At 49.7% G+C, this 16,443-nt stretch overlaps 1 protein-coding gene across 2 annotated transcripts in view; it reads right to left on the bottom strand.

The window, feature by feature from the left end:
- Positions 1 to 486: 486 nt before the first annotated feature.
- The window catches only part of Clpb (ClpB family mitochondrial disaggregase), a 141,172-nt gene continuing 125,215 nt past the window's right edge, over positions 487 to 16,443 (bottom strand). The window contains exons 8-16 of one of the 2 annotated variants that reach the window (XM_004863298.3): positions 14,859 to 14,936; positions 13,239 to 13,294; positions 8,180 to 8,224; positions 7,679 to 7,840; positions 2,536 to 2,692; positions 1,741 to 1,814; positions 1,465 to 1,584; positions 1,167 to 1,271; positions 487 to 789 (exon numbers count right to left, since the gene is read on the bottom strand). In XM_004863298.3, the coding sequence (XP_004863355.1) occupies positions 547 to 789; positions 1,167 to 1,271; positions 1,465 to 1,584; positions 1,741 to 1,814; positions 2,536 to 2,692; positions 7,679 to 7,840; positions 8,180 to 8,224; positions 13,239 to 13,294; positions 14,859 to 14,936 (1,040 nt within the window). In that variant the 3' untranslated portion in view covers positions 487 to 546. The remainder of the gene's footprint in view (positions 790 to 1,166; positions 1,272 to 1,464; positions 1,585 to 1,740; positions 1,815 to 2,535; positions 2,693 to 7,678; positions 7,841 to 8,179; positions 8,225 to 13,238; positions 13,295 to 14,858; positions 14,937 to 16,443) is intronic. The other variant, XM_004863300.3, reaches the window with a different exon arrangement.

Genomic DNA, 16,443 nt, shown 5'->3' on the forward strand with positions numbered 1-16,443 from the left:
CAGATCTGTTCCCAGCTGCCACTTGCCTGGGCTTCTGGGAATGTGATAAGTTCCAGTGACCATGGGGAATGGGGATCAAATGAGGACAGAGATCGGGGACTTCCCTGCTCCTTGCTTTATTTTACTTATTTTTTGAGACAGGGTCTCACTATGTCGTTCAAGCTGGCCTTGAACTTGTGGTGATCTTCCTGTCTCCCCTTTCCTGAGTGCTGGGATTACAGGCATGAGTTACCATACCCGGCTCTACTCCTTGCTTTGAAGAGGGTGGAGGGGCAGCTCCTCTCCTGGGGACTTTTTTATTTTTTGTACTGGAGATCGAACTCAGGACCTTGTGCTTTCAAGGCAGGTGCGGTGCCACTCAGCTAAATATCTGGCCCTCCTGGGGACTTGTTAGTGGACAAGGTCCACACCAAGGGGACAAGGGAGTGCTTCAGGGTGGGGAGGGAGGAGGCAGGGAAGGGAGGCACGGTGGGAAGACAGGGCAGGTGTCATGCCACGGTGACGGGTCTTTATTAGGTGCTCAGGGCATGTACAAGCAGGTTGGTGCTAGATGGTGTAGCACACCTTCTCGGGGTTCAGTGGTGCCCGGATGTCCAGTTTTCGGGTCTTGCTGTCCTTATCAATGATCTCTAGCCGAAGCTTGGGTGCACGCTTCTCAGCCTGGGGCAGTTCAGGGCTTTTGAGGAGCTGCTTGTCTGAGTCTTCCACAGTGATGCGCAGAGTACAACCTCCTGGTAGCAGGTCCTGTTCATAAGCTGCTGCCAGCTGGTTCACCACGCGGCGCTCGACCTACGGGGTGGAAGATGAGGTGGAGGCCTGAGCCTAGAGCTGGCCTCTTTCACTTACTGCTTGAGCAAGTCAGAGACCTTCTCTGAGCCTCAGTTTTCTCATCTGCCAAGTGGGATACGGAGACAGCTTACAGGACTGTGCTAAAGGCTCAATGATGTCCATTTCTGAGGCTCCCAGCCCAGTTTCCCATTATGGGTAGGATTCATACTTGGTCACCTTCCAGATAGGAGTTTCAGTTGATCATATTGTATTTTGGTTCTGAGGTGGCATCTGCTGTGGATGTGGACAATCCCAGCAGCCAAACTATCAGGAGACAGGCCTAGAGCCCAAGGCTGGGTATGGGCAAAGCTGCATTTCTCTCAGGCTTCTCTGCTCACCTCGTGCTTGATGGAGCGGGCACCATAGTGCACATTGTAGCCGTCAACCAACACGTCTGCCACCTCTCGGTCCCACAGCAGTGTGATGTTGTGCCTTTGCTTGGCCTGAGACGGGTCAGAGAGAGGCCTGTCTGCATGTGGCCACCTCTTAGCAGTGGCCCAAGGTCTGGGCCTGTGAGACACTATGTGTCCCCGGGGCTGCTGGCCTCAAATCCTGGGGGAGGGCTGTTCCTGGCCCAGAGTTCCAGATTCTCAGTGGGCAGATGTCCCATCCCACCCCCGGGCAGTCCCTTCTTACTCTCTTGGCCCAGAAGTTCAGTTCCTTGTTGACTAGTTGGATGAGCTCCGAGTGGCAGAAGGGGAGGAAGTAGACAATCTCATTGATCCGTCCCAGAAACTCATCCCTCCGGAAATGAGCCTGCAGGGCCAGGTTGGGGTTGAGGTGCACTAGTGACCTATGAGGTGGGAAATTTCTGGACCCGATGGGGAAGACAGGGGATTCCACATCTTTAGGATGGCTAAGGCCCTGCTCCCCACAACTAGGCTCCAGCAGGAGGTGCCAAGAAAGACTTACTTTCAGGATGGGGCGGATTACATTCTCCTTAAAGTTCTTTGAGATGGTGATCTTATCACTAATCTGGACATCACCTGCAGAGACAGAGTAATAAACTATTTACTCCTCATATTTAGAGAGCTCTGGTGCTGTGCCTGATCTCTGCTCCTACCTACAGAAAGAGCTGGGTCCTGCCACTGTGGGGTGAACCTGGTCTGAGGATCCCTGGGGCCTTGGCTTGGGCTCCTCACTGACTTACGTGGTCTCTGAGGCCCTTCCAGCTCCCACGTGCTACAAAGCCTGAGGCTTCTCAGGTGGGAGCAATGGCTGACGGGGAAGGGGAAGAATCCGCATCAAGACCTAGTTTTGTCTTGGAGGAGAGGGGGCTGTGGGACACATCCTGAATAGGGAGATGACAGACATAGCCCACAGACTCTCGCTGATGTGCACCCCAGCGCACACCTATGCAGGGAGTCACCCTGGGTGAAAATGGCTTTGGACATTTCCATGCAATTTCTGACCTGCTGTCCCCTCAGCATCTCTAGCTACTGAGTGTGCATTGCTCTGGTCCCCTGAGACCTCGGCTGACTCCTGGTCCTCCTCTGGGTGGCTCTGTCCCCTCCTCAGTTAGGAGCCCTCCTATCACCCAGCAGACTCTGGGCTTCCTCGAGGGTGTGGAGGATTCTTTTTTGTTTGTCCCTTTCCATCTCTATGGTACCTGCGGTGTGCTCAGTGTCACTGAGGGACAAAGCTGCCACCTAGGACTTCACTGGGGCCAGTATCCTAATCCCATCCCTGTCCCCAGATGTGCCATACCAAGGTTTTCAGCGATACGGTTACGGCTCATCTCCAAAGCTTCCTGCCTCAACTGCAGGGCGTGCTGTGCAATCTCGTCACTGGCCACATTGGAGGTCATGATGAAGATGGCATCCTTGCAGTCGATTGTCTTCCCCTTCCCATCGGTTAGCCGGCCCTGGGAGGGATTGGGGACAGGACGGTCAGGGACCTGTAAGTTCCCCCCAAACGCCAAGCTGCTGCCCCTAGCCCTGGTGGTCAGCTGCTCCCTCCTCTGGGTTCTCTGGGCACTGAAATTGGCCTGGTTGCATGTCCTGGGCTGCAGCTGTTCCACCGACTGAGAGGCCTCTGGGTGAGATTCCACTGCTCTCAGGCATCTCAGGGCACCCAACTATCCCTGGCAGCTGGAAGCTGGTCTGATTCCCGACCCAACACTCTGGGCCAGGCTTGGTGTTAAGATACTGGGGACTCCACGAGCCTTCTACACACACCTGGTCTAGAGAAGCAGTGAGACCCAGGAAATAAGTGACAGCAGTGATGATGCAGGGAAGCCCAGTCTCTGCAAAAGCTCAGGGGATGGTACCTCAGGAGGGTCGCTGTGAGGACTAGATGTGGTCAAACTGGCAAAGAAGCCTCAGGAGCCACGCTGTGCAAATGGCAGAGCTGTTATTACTATAGCTGATAATGTGTAATAAATTGAAATAGGGACAATATTTAGGGCTTCCTTTCAGGCTCACTGGAAAGGAACAACTGGGACAGGGGTTAGGAGAGGGAGGCCTGCCTGGGACCACCTAGGAAGTGGACAAAGAGTAGCTCCTGCCAAGCTGGAGAACATGGCTCTGAGAACTGCTGGTTCCTGCCTGGGCCAGCAGTGCTGGGCCCCGTCACAGCCTCACTGAGCTGTGCCTCGCCTGTCAGCAGGGCGTGACTCAGGGTGAGCCTTTGCTTCTACAGCCCACGTAGTGGTGAGCTCAGCCCTGAGACGAGAGGGAGGAGGGGCAGCACCTGAACACTTTCTGAGTGCCGGGGCGTTTCCACCTTGCTTTACCTGCACCTCCAAGACACTGCTGGTTCCAAAGGGGTCTACTCTAAAGAGGGCTGGCACTCCAGGTCCTGGAGCTGGTCACCGCTGTCCCTGCCTTGGGGTAGGAAAAGGAGTGGCAAGGGTGCAAGCAGATGTTCTTGAGCTTCTTCCCCCAGCTCTTCACTCTCACCCCTGCTTAAAGGCTCTCATAAAACAGAACTCACTGGGGGCAATTCCAGTGTGGGGCCAGGTCTGGGTGCTTGTGTGAGATGCCCAAGCATGTGCATGTGACACTGTGTGTCTTCCACACTCACCTCGAAGAGCTCATCCCCAAGGACTGAGTTCACACACTGCTGCACTGGCCAGAGCAATAACCCAGCAGCAATTTCATTCTGAGAGATCAAAGCTCTGCTTATAACTGGGCCTGCGGATGGGTCCCAGGTGGGCAAGGGGAGCAGGTGCAGGGCACAACTGACCCAAAGGGTGACTTTCATGTCTCCTCAGCTTCCTTGGCAATAAAGATGTGTCCAAAGAGGGAGCTCTCCATCCCACCTCCCCTCAGAGCACGTATATCCTGCGGGGGCTTGGATGCCTACCCAGAGTTACGGGGCTTTCTCAGTGTCTCACGTATTCCGACCCCTGAAGGGAGGAGTGGAGGGTGTGCCCCCTGCAGACCAGGCTCTTCCCAGGACTTGTGTAGGTCCTGGCTGTAGGATCTGGGGTCACCAGGAGGTGACTCAGCATTAGTGTGGTTTAGGGGAGAACAGGAAGATTCTTTTCTTCTGGGCCTAGGTTTGGGGAGAATTGGGCTAGGGCCCAGGGACTTCCCGCATACCTCCAGGCTGGATTAAGTGCCTGTGCAACTGCTGTGCTTGCTACATGTCCCTAGTGCATCCCTTGTCCCAGGAGACTCAAGGGACTTTCTAGATGGCTGTCTGCCCCACTCTTACCACTGAGGTAGGGACTGAGTATGTCTCATCCATGTCCCCCGTGCTCTACACAGTGCCTGATGAAACAGTGAGCGGTGTTTTCTGGGTTGGCCTCCCACCTTTGCAGCAATTCCCTTTGACCCTTCCCTGTTTGGTGCAAGGTTCTGTGATTAAGCCTCGCTGCTTCTCTGTACACTGACCCTCCTGAGGTGACAGAGCGTGCCCGTTAGCCTCTGTGAGCTGAAGGATTCCTGAACTGCTACTTTCACTCAGGCCTTTCTATGCCCCAGACCCATGAAACTGATGCTGGGCCTCTTAGACATCTCCATAGGGCTGGCCCTGAAGCAGCTATTTTATTTTCGACAATCCCACTCCTCAGTGCCTTACCTTTCTCACCAATCTGCTATCTGCAGCTTGGCCCCCTGTGCTAACTGCCTCAGCTGATGCCGCAGAAGCCACCTGGTCATTCAGGCCAGAAATTGGGCCACTCTCATGCTTGAGCGCTCCCTTTTCTCACAGGCAACTTAAGAGTGCTCTCTCTCTAGGCCATAGGTCCTGCTATAGAGCAGACTCCCCCAGCTGCAGCCTGGACCTCTTTTCCCTTCTAGTCCTCTTTGCACAGATGCTTAAGGGATCTTTGTTATAGAAAATCTGACCCTGTTCCTTTCTTGCTCAGTCTTTCAGTGGCTTCTTACTACCTGTCATGTAAATCTATACTCCTTTGCCTGGCTAGTTTTTTCTTTGTCTTTTCCCTTTTTCTTCTTCCCCTTCATCCCTTCTTTCTCTCTCTTTTTTCCTGTGGTGCTGGGGATAGAACTGAGTGCCCCAAGCATGCTAAGCAAGTGCTCACCACTGAGCTGCATCCCTGTCCTTGGCTACCTCATCTCCATCACTCTACTCTCACTAGAACTCTGTAGTTGCACGATACTGAGCAGTCGCAGTGCCCTGAATATACCAGGCCATGTCATGCCCCTGAGCTTTGGTATGTCAGGCTTCTACTGCCTTCCCTTCTCCACTCTGTTTAGCTAGCAACACTCATCCTCTGAAGGTCTGCTGAATTACTGTTGGGTTAAGTTCATCAACAGCAGAGCATTTTCCCTCACTGTGGGCTCTGGGGACGGTCAGGATGAACAAGACAAGGACCTGTCTTTAAGCAGCATGTATGCATAGATCTGGCTAATTAAACTTGGTGAGAGCTTTGGTCAGTAGAACTTAGAACATCAGAAACTACAGTAGGTTGGGTGGGGTACTGCTGGACGGTATTATCAGCTTCCTCAGCTCCCTGAAATTATCATCACTTCCCTCAGTGGAGTGAAGCAGCAGAGGAGGGGTGGATGGGGCTTACACAGGGCATTTAAGCATCTTCTACATGGGCAGGGTGTATCAACCATCCTCCCTCTTGGAGCTGAGGATGCTATCAGAGATGTCCACCCAAGGTGGCCTGAAAACTGACCCCTCTCTTTTGGCTCCGGCTGCATGGTAGTCATTTAAGCTGCAGGCTCTGGGAATGGGACTGCTTGGGTTTGAACTCTCAGTTCTCCTTTCCCAGCTCTGTGATCACACACAAATTACTCACTCTTGCATTACATCCGTGTCCACATCTATTAAATGGAGGCAGTAATAACTATCTTCATTCAGAGGGTTGTTGGGAGGATAATGCATTGATACATGTACACTTCTTAGAAAACAGTGGGCAGCATATGAAGCACAAAAAAGCCAACTACTACTTCTCTTTTCTGCCTCTCTCCTGGGCAGAGCTCCAGTGGGTGTGGTCCACAGCTGAATCCCACCAAGAGGTCAGCACAGAGTGGGTGGCCTCAGGGGTACATGTGTAACTGAGTATGTTCTCCACGACTGGGCTCTTCTTCCTTGGTAGGTCAGCTGAGTGACTAGGAAGATGGCAGCAGACATGGGGCAGGGACAGGATGCTGGCCCAGGTGGGGAAGGCAGTGGTATTTATGGGAGATGAGGATCCTCCTGACTTGTTACCTGATGCATCAGTCTACAGGAGTCCTTCCCTGTGCCTCATATGACATGGGAAGCAAACTACCTTCTCATTTTCTCAGGCTGGAGCTGGCTAAGTAGAAAGGAGGGCAGGATTCCATTGGCACCTGTGCCAGCAGGGGTTTTTACTGGGGGAGAAGAAAGCTTCATCCCTGGATTAGCCCTTGGCTCCTCCTGTTCTCTGAGCAGGGCAGGGGCCCTGGAGAGGATGGAGATGCTGCCCTTCCATGACTGCAAGCAAGCCCTCTTCTGGCTCAAGGTAAGGAGGTATAGAGGGAGAGATCTGGGCTCTGGGAGTGGGTATATGTGCGGCCCAAATGGCTCCTCACACAGTGCTTCTGCAGCCTTGGACACATTATTTACAACCTCTCTGAACCTCAGGTTCTTACTTGGTAAAAAATGAGTTATTTCTCCTTTGCCTGGCTGTTGTGATGATTAGCAATACTGTCTGTTAAGTCCTTTGAAAAGCTGGTAAATGTTTGTAGTACATAATATTTCATTCATTTTGAAGAGTTTGTACATATATATCATATCATGATCAATTTCGATTCCCTCTCCACCCCACCTGCGAAGTTTTAGCAGAGGTCTGTCTAGTCTAGCACATGGAATATACTGCTTAAAAGTGCGTTCTCCCCATTTAGAGCTCACCTTGATGAGTGAGGGGACTGTCCAGCTGTGAGGACCCTGAGCTCCTCAAAGGGGGGACTCCACGAACCACTGTGTGACCATCTCATCAGCAGTAACACTGTTAGTATTTTAAATAACTAATGCAGACAAAATCTGATACACAGGGAGGAACAAGAGCTGCCAGGACCAGACCAGTTCTTGGAGCTCATGCAATCTGGCCTTCCTGTGAGGTCCCTGATGCCTAGAGATAGGCGGTGACTTGCCAAGGCCACAAAAGCAGTTGGGAGCAGAGCTGGAACTGAAAGTTCAGCTCCTTACCATGGCACCTCTGCCCCATTTGTCTCTAGGGAAGGCAGCCATGGATGTCAACACTTGAGCAGTACTGGTCTTTCCTCAAGTGCCCTGCCTGGTCCCTGCCCAGAGAGGAAGCTGACCCATACCTGCTAAATGACCGAATGTACATATGAGGTGCAGTGAATAGGGAATGATCAGCCAGTCTTTGGGTCCTGGGTTCTTGCTGTTTACAGCTCTTGATACTTTCAGGTGTCTCCCAACTCCATAGTGGCCTATGGTACCTTACCTCATCAAACAGCTGCAGCATGATGGTAAGCACATCTGGATGGGCCTTGTCCACCTCATCGAAGAGCACCACGGCATTGGGGCACTGCTTTAACTTCTTGGTCAGCTGCCCACCCTCCTCATGGCCGATATATCCTGGTGGGGACCCAATGAACTTGGCCACCTAGTGGAAAGAAGAAAGACTTTCTGTACTTTTAGTCTGCGATATGGAGCCAACATGGGAAGATGGCTTTATACACTATTAGGACTGCCAGTCTCTCTCCAGGTATGGCAGGAATCCTGTCATGATGGGAGACAGACAGATCTTTTCTGTTTATTCTTCAGAGCAAATCCTATGCAAAACATGTCAGTGACTCTGCTGCACAGCTGTGCTTTCAAGAACAAATCCCAGGGCTGTTGGAATTATCTGAGGGCTGAAGGTCTAAATGACAAGGCATATAAAACACCAAGGCAGCCATGTAGCCAGGCCTTCCAACCACACTTCCCTGAGGATCTCTCTTACCTCATGTCGCTCCTGGAACTCAGACATGTCCAGCCTGATGAAGCCCTGTGTGGAAACAGCAGGGGATAAGTCTGTGTGGTGGCAAGTGGTAGAGGAACAGTGTGGGGAAGAGGATCCTATCTCTGGCCTAAAGGCCACATCGGCTGGAGACCTCTGTGGCATCCTCATGATACATTTCTCCTGGTCCCTGCCTCCTTTCCTGCCTGCTCATTTCCCACCCAGTTCCTCATTTTCCACCTAAGTAAATCCAAATGTCCCTGCCCTTCCAAATCTGATTCAGGACATACCATCCTTCAGGCAGGCTTCTACTCTGCTGATCACCACATGTTGACCCCTCCATGTTTCCCTCCCTCCCACATTTTTGGAGGACGTCATGTGTATGCTCAGGACTGTAATTACAACAGTGGATGAGTCTTGACCCTACCTTTGAAGGGCACCCCACCAAGTGGGGCAAGGAGACCTGCACAAAGTCGGTCACCACCAGTGGGAATGGTGAGGAGACAGAAAGGAGGGCTCCATAATGTCCCTCAACTCTGTAAGTCTGAGTGGGGTACACATTCATGCTTTAGCTTGCTTTTCTTTTTTTTTTGGTACCAGGGATTGAACTCAGGACCTTGCTCTTGAAAGGCAGGCGTGGTGCCACTGAGCTAAATCCCCGGCCTAACTTGCTTTTCTTTAGAATGAATGCATTGTTCCATTTATTTACATTTCTTCATTTCTCTTAAAATATCTATAATGTAGCTCACAGCCCTTCTCTCTCACTACTGGGATTAGGTCTGATTTGCAAGTAGTGTGCCCTGGAGGGAGGGCCACGCTTGGCTCCAGGGGAAGAGACAACTGATCTGAAGAGTTAACACAGGCAGAGCACCCCTTCCTTGTCATGAAGAATTAACTGAGCCAGGGAGCTTTGAGGGCCCTGTCCATCCTCCCAGGACAGGTTCCTCTCCTACTGGCTCATGCTTCCATCCAAAAACAGCACTCATCAACACTGCTGCTCCCGAGACTGGGCATGAGGGGCACCAAGACCCTCAGAGGAGGGCACCTAGGTCTGAAATCCAGGGCCATGTTCTAGCATGGTCACTGCTCAGAAAGTCACTCAACGATGCAGTTTTAGTTCTGTCTTGTCACTCTATACTGGAAATACAGAATGGCAGGAGCCGTGGGCTGGGAACAGACAGCTTGGCTTCCAGTCCCAGTTTTGCCATTGCCTAGGTGCCTGTGGATGCTACCTCCCTTGTAGAGCGTTGTTTCTTCCTAACACAAGGCTCTTGGTGCCTCTCCCTGCCTCACTTGGGGCCTGAGTAGAGACCTTCCAAGAGGTGGGAAAGGGCTCAGTGAAGTGATTAAGGCCATGTGGGAGTGAGCACTACTACCAGTGTATGGGGGATGGGCCAGCAAGCATTTCCAGAGGGTTCCTTGGTTGTTCAGTCACAAGACATACAGGCAGCAGGAAGGATGGAAATGCCATGGGATAGCTGGGAGTGCTACACAGGGGGAGCAATGGACTGATGGGTAATAGCAGACTTTCACTAGTGCTTACTATGAGTCTGGTGATGTTTCAAAAGAAGCTATAAAGGGCTAAGAACATGTGCAGTCTGTGAGGCAAGTACTATTATCATCCCCACTTCACAGATGAGGAAACTATCAGAGATTAAAGTAACTTGTCCAAGGCCATGGAAGCCTGGCCATCCGGCTCCATGTCTGCATTTAAACCATTACGCAATACTGCCCTGTGTTTTTCAGCGGCCAACCAGCTGGGCTCCTGCCAGTCTTCATTTGAAGGGCTCTGAGCTTTGTGCTCAGGTGTCAAATGTCCCAGTAGAGACTGGGAGGACAGATGCTAGTGCTTGCTTTTGTCAAGTGACCTGGCTTCTCATACTAGTTCTTCTAGCAAATTGTTGTGTAACTCTAAACAAATCTTTGGGTTTGGCTTTCTTGGCTACAGTCATTTTGGTGTCACATGATCTTAGCTTGGGGTTATCTACAAATGAAGCAATAATTATAGTAACATCCAACACAGATTGATTGCTTATTATGTGCTAATAATGTTTAATATCTTATATCATTATCTCATGAAACCATATCCAATGGGTAATTCCATGTATTTGGGGACAGTTGGGACTTAAACCCAGGCAGCTGAACTCAAAACACTTAATTTTAATCCTGTTATCATCTTGCCCCTGTAACTGAAAATCTTTGGAGCCCATCACCCACCTCATGATGACATCATAGAGCCCACTATGATTCTTTCTCAAGGATTATTAACTCTAATAATCAAAGTTAACAAAGCTGCTCAATTTGGGAAAAATAGCACAGGCTGTGAGGGGAAAAAAAGCTCATAATAGAGCTGATGGAAAAATTGTAAAAATGTGCAAACAATGCCTTGTGAGGCAGCAAGGTCCAGAGGTATTAATCTCTTTACAAATAAGGGAAATAAGGATCAGAGAGCTAAAATAAGAATTCAAGTCTCTGGCTGCCAGGTCAGGGCTTGTTTCAGTTCACAAGTCACCCTGGGAAGCAAACAGAAGTGAACTCTCATTTGGAAAGAGCTTATTTTACACTAGGTTCTGTCCCTTTCCATACATTACTATTTGGGCTCTGGAAGCATCAAGTTGACTGGTTAGACAGCTGACAGTCCAGGACTCTTGGATTTTGAAGGCAGGTGTGTTAGGTGTGACCCATGGCTAGAAAATGTCTATGTTAAACATACTCTGTAATGAGTTGACCTGTAGGACTTATACAGGTTGGGGCTTTACGGAAGAATCAGCTATGATTTAAAAATAAAATGGTTTTATTGGACTTCTCGTGGCGCTCATCTTCTGTGAAACACAGAAACTGACAAATTTATAATGTAGTCTCCTAGAGCAGCTGAGAATAATGTTATTGAGAGAAGGGTCAAAGTCTGAATTCTGCTTTTACTTGTTTCCCTAACAAGTGCCCTTGGACAAGCCTCTTGATGTGACAGGGCATAGGTTTTCTCATCTGCAGAATGGGCCTAACTTAGTATCTGTGCTCTTCCTCATAGGATCAAATAACAGATGGGCATGCTGTGGAGAACATGAAGTGGTAAACACACCAGTTGAGGAAGTGGGTACCCACTGTATGCTAAACCGTTGAGGACCCCAATGATCTCATCAGATGCTCACCAGAACCCTAAGACACAGGATTGGATAGTTTTATGCTGAGGCAAGAGCACTGAAATTTCATGAGGGAGAGGAAACTGTCTAGAGCTAGGAGAAAGCAGAAGTAGAGTTTGGGCCAAGGACTGCAGGGAACAGAGCTTTGCCCACCACAGCCTGCTACACCAACTGCGATGTGGTGTGGTGGGTGATAGTGTTACCTCCTCCTGCTGGACAAGGTATGTACTGAGGGGCACCAGCATCACACCTGCAGGACATCCTGCACTGGGGTCAATCTGTCTCCCATGCAGAGGCACCAAGTGAAAATTACTTGCATCATCAGTCTTTTAACAAAGCACCCTCTTCTTTCTACACCAGCACGTCAGCAGATACTTTCCTTCCACTTCCACTGTGTATGAAGACATATTAAGACAGCTTAAAGAGATTATAATTTGTAATTAAATATTAACCTTTCTGACAGTATTAAAATTAAACCACTCAGAATTCTTCATCCCTAATCAGGTGGTTCCTGCCCGTAACTGCATCTTCCCTAAGTCTCACTAGTTTATGGCCCTTTCCAGAGTGCTAATTGTTTCAATTGCTGCCAACCTGATGAATTGTCTTAAAAATGCTATTTTGGCTGGAACATATTAGCATGGTGTGTGCTGTTGCTTGCCTGCCTGGCTGTCAAGTGGGTCTGCTCTAGATTTGGTTGAGTCAGAGCACAGGTACTGACAGAGCCAGGAGAAGGCTTAAGAGCCTTCTGCCAGTCTGAAGGCGGAAGGGGGCTCAGGAGGACACAGTCTGAGCTACCTTGTTTCTGTGACTGCCAGGTTCTCAGTTAGGTGGCAAGAGGGTAGGGAGGCCACAAGGGGAATAGGAGACCAGGATTCTGCTGCTGGGGCCACTTGGCGAGTAGACCCCTAGGCAACTCTTCATCGCCTCAGGGAGAGGCTTTCCATAGAAACTAGGCAGGTGCTGGGGGCTCGGGAACACTCCAGCCACGGGGAGGGGGACTTTAGCCTCAACACAGGGAAGGCTGGTTAGAAGAGTGTTTAGCTTTTGTTGAAATGTTCTGCACCCTTCTAAGGACTGCTTTCTTGAAAGCATCTTTTGTCAGCCTAGAGTGTGAAACTGAGCAGACTTTGGAAAGCCTGAGTATGAACAAGCAGGGGATAAGGCAGGCTCTTTTGTAGGGGAAACCCCAGGGGCGTGAACCATGGGAAGAAGCACCAGAAGCAGCTCAAGATTAAGGCCCAAGAAACCAGGTTTAAAAGCTCATACAGAGCCAGGGATGGTGGTGCATGCCTATAATCCCAGCTATTTTGGAGGATGACACAGGATTCCAAGTTCAAGCCCACTCTGAGCAACTTAGTGAGACCGCCTTAAAATAAAATAAAATTTAAAAAAAGGGCCAGGAATGTAGCTCAATGGTAAAGTACTTTCCTAACATGCACAAGGCCCTGGGTTCAATTTCAAATATAAAACAAAACAACAAAGCAAGCTCATGCAGGATGGAGAGATAGCCCCCAAAACTACACAGCCCCAACTGCCATAGATGCTGCCCCAGCCTGAGCCCCAGAGAGGGAGAACGCCTTAATAAACACTGAACTACAGCACCCTGCACGGCACCTGGCATGGGGCAGGTGCTTGACAATGCTGTGTGGATGAATCTCATTTGGTTCTCTGAAGAGCCCTAAGAGTCAGGCAATCTGAGAATTATTATTCCTGTTTCACAGATGAAGAAATTGAAGCACAAAGACGTTGGATAGCTTTCCCAAACTCCTGGAGCAACTGGTGGCCAGAGCTGAGGCTTGTTCCTGGGCCGGGGCCCATCTTGACTGCTTTACTGCCAGCTTCAGAGAGCTTTGGATTTGGGGACAGCATGATTGGGCAAGGTTTCCATGGACTGCAAACCAGGCCTCAGACCCAGTTCTTACCTTTTTGGCATCTTTGTGCATGTATTTGGCTGTCTGCTTGGCCAGTTCTGTCTTTCCTAGAGAGAAAGAAAGAAAAGGAGTGGCTTAGGACCAGATAATTGGAAATGCTGGGACACCAGGAAGCATAAACATCATGGATGGGAATGGTGAGGCTCAGAGACTCTCCCAAAGCCACCTAGAGAATGAATGGTGAAGCTGGGATCAGAATCAAGTCTGCATTGCATTTTAATTTTTCTGTGTGTGGGACCGAGGCTTCTCTGTAGCACCATCCTGACAGTGGAGAACAGACTCATAATGCAGAGCCAGCTTGTCCTTTGAATCCCAACATAACCCTCACCTCTCTTAGGAGCACCTCGACTTCCTGCCTCACTACCCTGCATCTCTCTTAACCTCCATGGCCTGCAAGTCAGCCAGGCCTTGGAAATAATGCCAAGTAAGGGCTGGGAAAAGATGAAGAGTATCTCTTACTGGATTCAGTCTTTTGTGACATAAAAAAGGAATGACAATACCAAAGAGGCGGTGCTGAAGGGCCATTTGGAACGATCATAAAGCCACTGGAAGTCACTGTGGGTTATAGAAGTCAAGATTTATGGTGTCAAGGTCAGGGGGTGGTAACCTTTTGGAACCCTACACGTGAGGGAGAGCTAAGTCCACAAAGGTGTTGGGAGAGGAGGAAGTGGCAACTAAATCATGAAGTCTAGGCTGAAGCTGTAGCTCAGAGGTAGAGCACTTGCTTAGCACGTGCAAGGCCCTGGGTTCAATCCCCAGCCCTTGAAGAAAAAAAAAGTCTCTATAAATCATGAAATCCCCATCATGATGATGGTGGCAGGTGTAGTGGAGGAAAGGGAGTATGTGAGGGTGCAGAGCAAGGAGCTGAGAATTCATCAGGTAATGCAGCTCAACTGGCTAGAAAACTATCCAACCTCTCGTAATCCCAACCTGGGCAACTTAGTGATTTAGAGACCCGTGGTGGTATGCGCCTGTAATCCTAGCACTAGGGAAGCTGAGGAAAGAGGATCGCTGCATGTTCAAGGACAGCCTGAATTACATAATGAGACTCTGTCAAAACAAAACAAAAAATGAAAAGAGTTGGGAATTGTAGCTCAGTGCAAAGGATCTGGGTTCAATCCCTGGTACTGTGGGGAGAAAAAAAATTTAAAAAAACAGAAAAAAAGAAAAAAATAGCCCATTTTATGGGAGCCAGTTATGCTCTGGCACTGCACTGGTCACTGGGGTTTTCTTTAGCTTCCTATAGCTAGGCTGCTCTGAATGTGGTTGATGTACTGGGCAGAGGAGGTGGCTCCACTGTTCCCAGAGCAGAGTGCCCTGACCAAGGCTAATAGCCCTGAGGGCCTGGTCCCCAGACGAATTAGTCCTTGTACCCCTGAGTGTACAAAGGAAGAGGCATGATTCTGGCTGCTTGTAAAACGGCAGATGATTAAACACCCACAGTCTTCTTTGTGATGGCTCTGTAATTTGGAGGCAGTTGCTTCTTGAGCTGAGAGTTGAACTTGAGGTGGATGGTGTGACCGCTGGCCCATTGCAGCCAGGGTGAGGGGCTGGGGCTGGGGCTGGGGCTGGGTGCTCCCTTTCCCCACTGGCTGATGTGATCCCAATTACCTATTCCAGATGAGCCCAAGAAGAGGAAGACCAGAGGGTGTTCTTCATCGTACCAGCCATTCTCCTTCCTCCGAATCGCTGTAGCCAAACACACAAGATGGGGGGACAGGGAGGGAGGCAGATAAATCAATGACACAAAAGGCAGGATAATTATCACTAAGTATACAATATGTTTTACTGCTCTGCGCCCACTCAAAGTCCTCACTACCATTAGTGCTGCCTAATCTGATTAGCTGGCAAGGCCCCTAGAGATACCTAATCAGGTTAGCATGGATTTGGAAAGCTGCCCAGAGCAGATTTCGGATAAAGTTTTCCAGGATGAGCACTCAGCGTTGCCAGGGAAACTGAAAGGCGGGTGGATGGTGAATGGAGGTGAAGGGGGTGGGGGATTGGTGAAGGAGAATTAGAGAGGAACTTTAGCTTTTGTTGGTTACTCCTCTACTCACCTATGCAAACGGGACAGGCAGAAGCCCTTGGCAGTTGTGGATCTGGGGTGTGAGCTCTGTGCTCTTTCCCATTTGAGGAAATCAAGTTCTGGTCTACTATCTGGATTAGGAAGTGGAAAAACAGCCAAATATCTTTTGTGGAAGCCAACAGAGGGTAGTGTGGAGCTTGGAGCAAGGAAGGAGTAAGCCACTTAGTTAGCATCTCTGTTAACCAAGGCCTCCAGTGGGGGTAGGGGTGGGGAGCAGAACAGATCTGTACTAGTTCCCTTTGGGGTTCAACTCTGCCAGAGCAAGGCCTGATCTCTTCTTTGAGAGGAAGCATATGATCAAGGGCCATGTAATCAAGGAAAGGACACTGGGAGAATCAGGCTCAGAAGCACTGCTCAAGTATAAGGGCAGGGATGGAAGCAAGAATAATTTATTACACATGCTGTATGCTAGGCACAACTGGAAAAATCTACCCATAATATATTCAGTCAAGACCTCACAAACACCCCAAGGGGAAAACATTCTCAATTCCCTTCTACTAAGAGAGACTTCCCTAAGTCACACAACTAGTAGACAGTAGAGCTGTTTCTTTCTCTAAACCTTTTTTTTTTTTTTGGTACTGGGGATCGAACTTGGGCCCTTGTACTTTTGAGGCAAGTGGTGGAACCACTGAGCTAAATCCCCAGCCCTCTAAACTTGTCTTTTTATTTATTTATTTATTTATTTGTACTGGGGATCGAACTCGGGTCCTTGTGCTTGCGAGGCAAGTGGTGGAACCACTGAGTTAAATCCCCAGCCCAACTTGTCTTCTTTTTAAAACTCACATATGGCTGCTTAAAAAAATTTGTATCAATTTGGGTTGCACTAATGGAAACATGTCAGCCAGGAGCAGGAAGAGGACAGAGCACTGTGCAGTGTCAAGGTCTGTCTGCAGATGGAAGAGCATGTCTGCTCTGATCCCCAGAGTGTTGGGCAAAATTAGCAAAGGGATATATGTCAGAGGACTGGGCCTGGAAACTTAGTCAATCGACAGAGCTGACAGTCTTAGGGACTAGGTCTTAGGGTTACCAGTCTTGAGGAAACTGTAGCTGAGTTTCAAAGAAGCAGCAGCAGAGGTCAAGGAAGACTCAGGGGGAGTGGCAGGACTAATG

This window comes from Heterocephalus glaber, unplaced genomic scaffold (genome assembly GCF_053883595.1).
Source record: "Heterocephalus glaber isolate CG9 unplaced genomic scaffold, H.glaber_assembly_v1.0 deba00001428, whole genome shotgun sequence".
NCBI lineage: Eukaryota > Metazoa > Chordata > Mammalia > Rodentia > Bathyergidae > Heterocephalus > Heterocephalus glaber.